This window comes from Pteropus vampyrus, unplaced genomic scaffold (assembly GCF_000151845.1).
Source record: "Pteropus vampyrus isolate Shadow unplaced genomic scaffold, Pvam_2.0 Scaffold363, whole genome shotgun sequence".
NCBI lineage: Eukaryota > Metazoa > Chordata > Mammalia > Chiroptera > Pteropodidae > Pteropus > Pteropus vampyrus.
In genome coordinates this window covers 1,132,139-1,138,084 of record NW_011889144.1, presented here as the reverse complement: position 1 = coordinate 1,138,084, position 5,946 = coordinate 1,132,139, and the positions used below count along the sequence as shown (strand labels likewise).

The window sequence follows — 5,946 nt, the reverse complement described above, 5'->3', positions numbered from 1 at the left end:
AGTGGAAATTTGAATAACCAGAAAGCGTATAAGTTCATGGTGGGGGAGGGGTACATACAGTGGTCACGTCATTTTCAAATACTTCTCTTGCTTCTTCATAGACACAAATTTCTTCATAGCATTCTTTTTCCAAATTTCCCTCAAAGAACTCTTCCAAAAGATAGGAGCCTGCACGCTTCCATCTTATCAGAACTTCATTTGCTTTTGAGCGGGGAAGAAATACTATGGAGCAAGATAAGAATGTAGATATTGTCAACATGGATGGACTTACCCTAGAATTCAATACCAGCTTCCTGGGGGGCAGGGTACATGGTGCTATGACTACCAGACGTCTGCCAGTGGCTTGGCTGCCACCTTTTCTGTCCCCTCCAGATCCAGCCCTCAAGGGTCTGCTCATCCTCCTGTCTGCAGGGCCCACCCTCATCTGCACACATGGAGGAAGTACACTTCATCTTTGTTGAATGAATGGACACCCTGATGAATTAGGGGCAGATGCTAACATTTTATGGAGAGACGACCCGGGGCTCAGAGAGGCTGGACCATGTCAAGTCCCCACAACTGGGCTGGTGTCAGCATTAACTTGAAACAGCTCATTTGTTTCTTCTTTCGCTTAGGCTGTATTTGGCACCTAGAGTGTAGCAGGCTTGATATTACAAAAATGGAAATCTCAGACTCCACCCCCACATTTTAAGATTTTGTCCTGGACAAACAGATGGACAACTATCATAATATCACACATTAAAAGGTTTAATAGACTTAAAACAAAGGGATAAATTCTGCCCAGAGCAAGGAGGAACGAAAACTGCTGCCTTTTGACATAGGCATTGAGAATTGAATTGACTTTTGATGGGAATCACTCCTGGAGAGGAAGGAATATTATGACAAAGGCAAGGAGTGTAAAGTCAGTGTGGCTAATGCATTGTAACAAGTAGACTCAATGCATAACCACTCAGACACAGAATTTTGCTTCCTGCTGGGTGTACGTCACGCGACAATGACATTTGAGTCCTAGGCTTCTTCTCTGTGGCTGCTCACATGTGGCTCCATGTGCAGCCAGCCTGCAGGTGGAGAAAGTCTCGGAGATGTGCCCGAAAGTGGCACGTAGGATCCCTATTCACATTCCGTGGGTGATGGCAACGTGGTTATGAGGGGGCTTGGAGATGCAGCCCTGCTGAACAGGTGCTTCCCAGCTGTCTCCACCGAATGGATGTGTAAGGACAGCTTTGCACAAAGCAACACAGGGAAGTAGCAATTAGCCAGTTTGGCTTTAATCTTGGGTGCAGGGAGAGGGAGTGGGGAAGTATGGTGAGCTTTGAAGCTAGAAAAGTAGGCTTAACTCACCCAGCAGGTATCTACTGAGCACCTTCCATGGGCCAGTGTGGGCCAGGTGCTGGGAATTCAGCAGAAAACTAGACTGACCAGTTCCGGCCTGTATGGGGCTAGGACCTTACTGTAGACAGGCATTCAACAAATCATCATGCACATAGTGAATGGAGATTACGAGCACTGCAGTGTGAACATGTGAAAAGTCAGAGAGCTGCAAAGACAACTTAGGCCACCAGGAGAACCACTGTCAGAATGCCACAGGCTGCAGGGGCAGGGAGAGCATCCCTGAGAAAGGGGCTTTTCCACTGAGATTTGAAGGGTGAGTAAGAATTAGCTTAGGAATGGGAAAGGTGGGAAATGGACTGCATTTTAGGCCAAGGTAGAAGCCTGCTCTGCGAGAGGAAGGCAGGGAACAGTATCACAAACCTGGACCATATAGGTGAAGGGAGGCTCAAGAGGGGCTGTCCCCAGTAGTCCAATGGCATAGAACAAGAACCCCCTATTTCTAGCTGCCTAAGAACCTTGTGTGGCCATTTCTTTGTCCCTCTTTCCATCCTGCTGTCTGGATGTGATGGCTGCAGGGAGAGCTAAGCACCATTCTTGAATGAGAGGATGAGGCCCACATCGGGGAGGACAGAAGGACACCAGCCATTGGATTTAGGGCCCACCCTGATTGGGGATGATCTCTTCTTATTATATCTGCAATGGCCCTGTTTCCAAATTAGGTCACATTCTGAGGTTTGGGGTGAACATGAAGTTTGGGGAACACTGCACAGATGGTGACACATATTTCTCCACCATAAGAAAATACTTTGGGACTGCGAGTGTCTTTAACTGAATGGTTTTGGCATCCTTGGTTGTTTTTCCTGAATCAGTCGTTGCCATTATAATCGCAAAATAGTGATTTTAAACTCATTTTTTTTCAGATTTACTAATTAGCGTTCTGTTGTAAAGGAGAATTTTCTCTTTTCCCTCCTTTTATTTATTTATTTAACTGATTAAAAATTTTGAATTGATATATTTTCCATTTCAGAAGTTCTACGTGATTATTTTTCACAAGGGTTTGAACATTTTAATGTCTTATTTCCTTCTCATATATTTTTTAAAAATTTATTTTTTATTTATTTTTTTAATTGAAGAAATGATTTAATATTTTCCCCCCGGTCTATCTCCTCCCTCCTACCTCCCCTCTGGTAACCACTAGTCTATAGTCCATGTCCATGAGTCTCTGTTTGTTTGTCCTGTTCATTTGTTGCTTTTAGGTTTATATCCCACATATAAGTGATATCATGAGATTTTCAACTTTCTCTGTCTGGCTTACTTTGCTTAGCATGATTATCTCGGGGTCCATCCATGTTGTTGTAAATGGCAGTATTTAATCTCTTCTTACGGCTGAATAATATTCCATTGTATAGAAATACCACAGTTTCTTTAGCCAATCATCTATCGTAGGACACTTCGGTTGCTTCCATGTCCTGGTCACTGTGAGTAACGCTGCTGTGAACATCGGTGTGCAAATATCTTTTTGGATATGGGTTTTCAAGTCTTTGGGGTAAATACCCAGTAGGGGGATTGCTGGATCATATGGTAGATCAATTCTTAGTTTTTTGAGGAACCTCCATACTGTGTCCCATAATGGCTGTACCAATTCGCAGTCCCACCAGCAGTGTATGAGGGTTCCTTTTTCTCCACATCCTCTCCAGCATTTGTTATTACTTGTTCTGTTGATTATAGCTATTCTAACAGGTGCGAGATGGTATCTCATTGTGGTTTTGATTTGCATTTCCCTAATAGCTAGCGATGTTGAGCATCTTTTCATATATTTGTTGGCCATTTGTATTTCCTCTAGGGAGAAGTATCTGTTTAGGTCTTCTGCCCATTTTTGGATTGGATCGTTTTTTTTTGTTGTGGTTGTTATTGAGTCGTATATATTCTATACATATTTTGGATATTAGGTCCTTATCAGAGGCATTGTTCCTTCTCATATTTTTATCTCATGTTTCTTCGAATGTGTTGAACCTTTATTTGTGTTCCGTGTCTGAGCATTGAGGTCCGATTCTATTCTTTTCCCTGCAGGTTCACGGTTGTCCTGTTTCTTTGTGAATTTGGGGATTTTTTTTCTTTGACCTCGAATGGCCTTTTTTCTTCAGAACATTAGGGGCTGGAATTCTCTGGGGCCCAGAATGAAAGTGGGTTTCTCCAGGGAGGATCTGCGCTTGTCTCAAGGTGGATGCTTTCCATCCAGGCGGACCTGACATCAGACTGTTGGGGTTTCCAGACCACTGGGTCACACTGTAGCCACTGGTTCTTGGGAGATGTTTTTCTTCCTCTACCCACTGCCAATATCCAGTCAGGGAATTGGTTTCTTTTCCTCTGTGTGGAGGGTCGAAGGCTGTCTACTGGGCTGGTGCGGGGTCTCCATCTGGAGTGGTGAGGTTCCAACGGTGACAATCCGATTTATGCTTATCTTTCACAATGTGTTTTATTTTTTTGGCTTCTGTTGATTTTTTCCCTTCGTGCCAGCCTAGTGATGCATTTACAAGATTTATCCACTTTCAGTTTTTATCAGGAGGGTTTTTCTGTGTATCCGATCCACAGCCCTTCTAATACCAAAATTCAACAAATCCCCATTTTGTTTAAGCTATTGTGATTAATTTAAGGTTGTGTAAGGTTGTATACAGCGCTGTAAACTATAATGTTACTTGTGGGTCTCTTCTAATCACAGACAGATCTAACTCTGATTGGCACAACACTTCAAGTCTTTTGGATTTTATTCTAAAGGTTTTAAACAGAAGAAGAATATGACCAGCTTAGTGTTTTCCAAATCAAGCTCTTTGCTGTGTGGAGGGTGAGGGTGATAAGGATGGTGAGGTGCAGTGGGCCAGTTGGACACTTGGCTGTGCTGGACGGTGCTTCCCAAGGGGGATGGATGAAAGCCCCAGGTTCACTGAAGTATCCCAGCACCACATTTAAAGCATCGAAAGAGTTTAAAATAATTTTAATAATATGCTTATCTAACCCAATAGATCCAAAATATTGCGTCAACATACAATCTCTGTTAAAAACTATTGATTCGAGTTTACATTCTTATTTCGTGTAACCTTCGCAATGTGTTTTAAGCTCGCAGCAATCTCACCTTGGACCTACCCTGTTTCAGTGGCTACTGTGCTAGGCTGGGATTGCTGGGAGGCGGCTGAGGGGTGGGGGTGGTGGATGACTCCATATCTAGCTGAAGCTACAGAGGAAATGCAGCTGCATTTACAAGGCTGGGAGAGCAGAGGAGGCACACACACGACCCCAGTTTGAGACAGAATGGGAAGGAATGTAAAGGAGGACCATGGCAGATAGGTACACGACAAGACTTCTAAGGCTTGAGACCAAGAGTGCCTCCACTTATAATATTTAATGTCTTGATAAATATGAAATGAAGACATTTTAAAATGGTGACAGGGCTCATAATTCCCTCAAAACAGGAAAGTCAAACCAGTTAACTTGCTGAAGTGGCCGGTGGAGCCTTTTTTCCTGGAGAGCAATGAGTGGGCTCTTACTTCCTGAATTGACTGTCACAGGGAAGTAAAGACACACACTTTTCCCAGTCTTCCAGCTGCCACATGTTAGAGCATAGTCGGGGAGCCTCCTCTCTAGGTCTGTCTTAAGAAAAAATGCCGTCCCCATGGGGTCTGGGGACCCCTGGGCCACAGGGCAGCAGGCCCTTTTGATTCCCTGCATTATAGCTGGTGGTGGAGAGCTGTGGAGATGATGGGGTACAACTTCTATCTCCCCCAGAGAAGTGGCTGCGGGGATGCGCCCCGCCCCGCACTCCATCTGGGCCCCGCTGACTGAGCCACCCACTCAGCTTCTCACACTCCTAATTCCTTCCGGCATCGTTTTGGGGAGGCCCCACCGTTATTTCCAACATATTTGTCGTGAATGATAAAGAGACCAGGAGGGCTCTTTAGGGGGCTGATTTAAGATCATACTGGTCACTCAGGGGCTTATCTGCCTAGGAAACACCCTTTGTATCAGACCCACGCTGTTGGGAGGGATGTGGTTAGACAGCAGCTGCCTACCTGAGGGCTCAGTGCAGTGCAGGACCAGGAGCACCAGGAGCAGCTGGATGCGGCCTGCCATTCCGACCGGGCCGCTGAGGGACAGGTCTGCAAACACGGGGGCCAAAGTCCACCCTGGGCCACGCTCACAGCACAGGAGGAGCTGCTTAAAATGACCACCAGTCCTAAAACCTGTAGCCAAGTAGGAGACAGAAGACGAAAATGAGAAAAGTGCTCTCCCTTAGGAGGACATTTCAAGTGGAATTTTATTGAATAAATTCAACGTTCTAAATATATGCTTCAGTTCTGGATTTTTCCGTTTAAGACAGAAAAAAAAGAGGGAAGAAAAGACAGAAAAATGTAAAGCTAAGGCAAAGAGGGCCTTGGTGTGGTATTTAGGGAGACATAGCTGGGCAGACTTCTGGAGTGAAGTCAGGAGGTCCTGTCCAAGGAAATAGAGTGATAGACTGAGAGAGTCTCCTCCGGCATGCACGCAGCCCCAGGTAACAAGGCTCAGGTGGGCTTCCCCACCTGGCCAGGTATTCTGGGCCTGGGGATACAACAGTGAGCA

The 5,946-nt window shown here is 45.1% G+C and overlaps 1 protein-coding gene across 1 annotated transcript in view; it reads right to left on the bottom strand.

Annotated features, from left to right (window-relative positions):
- PROZ (protein Z, vitamin K dependent plasma glycoprotein) overlaps nt 1-5,457 on the bottom strand; it is a 15,770-nt gene extending 10,313 nt beyond the window's left edge. Inside the window, exons 1-2 of the mRNA XM_011379517.2 lie at nt 5,397-5,457; nt 59-222 (exon numbers count right to left, since the gene is read on the bottom strand). Of these exons, the coding sequence (XP_011377819.1) occupies nt 59-222; nt 5,397-5,457 (225 nt within the window). The remainder of the gene's footprint in view (nt 1-58; nt 223-5,396) is intronic.
- Nucleotides 5,458-5,946: the final 489 nt, after the last annotated feature.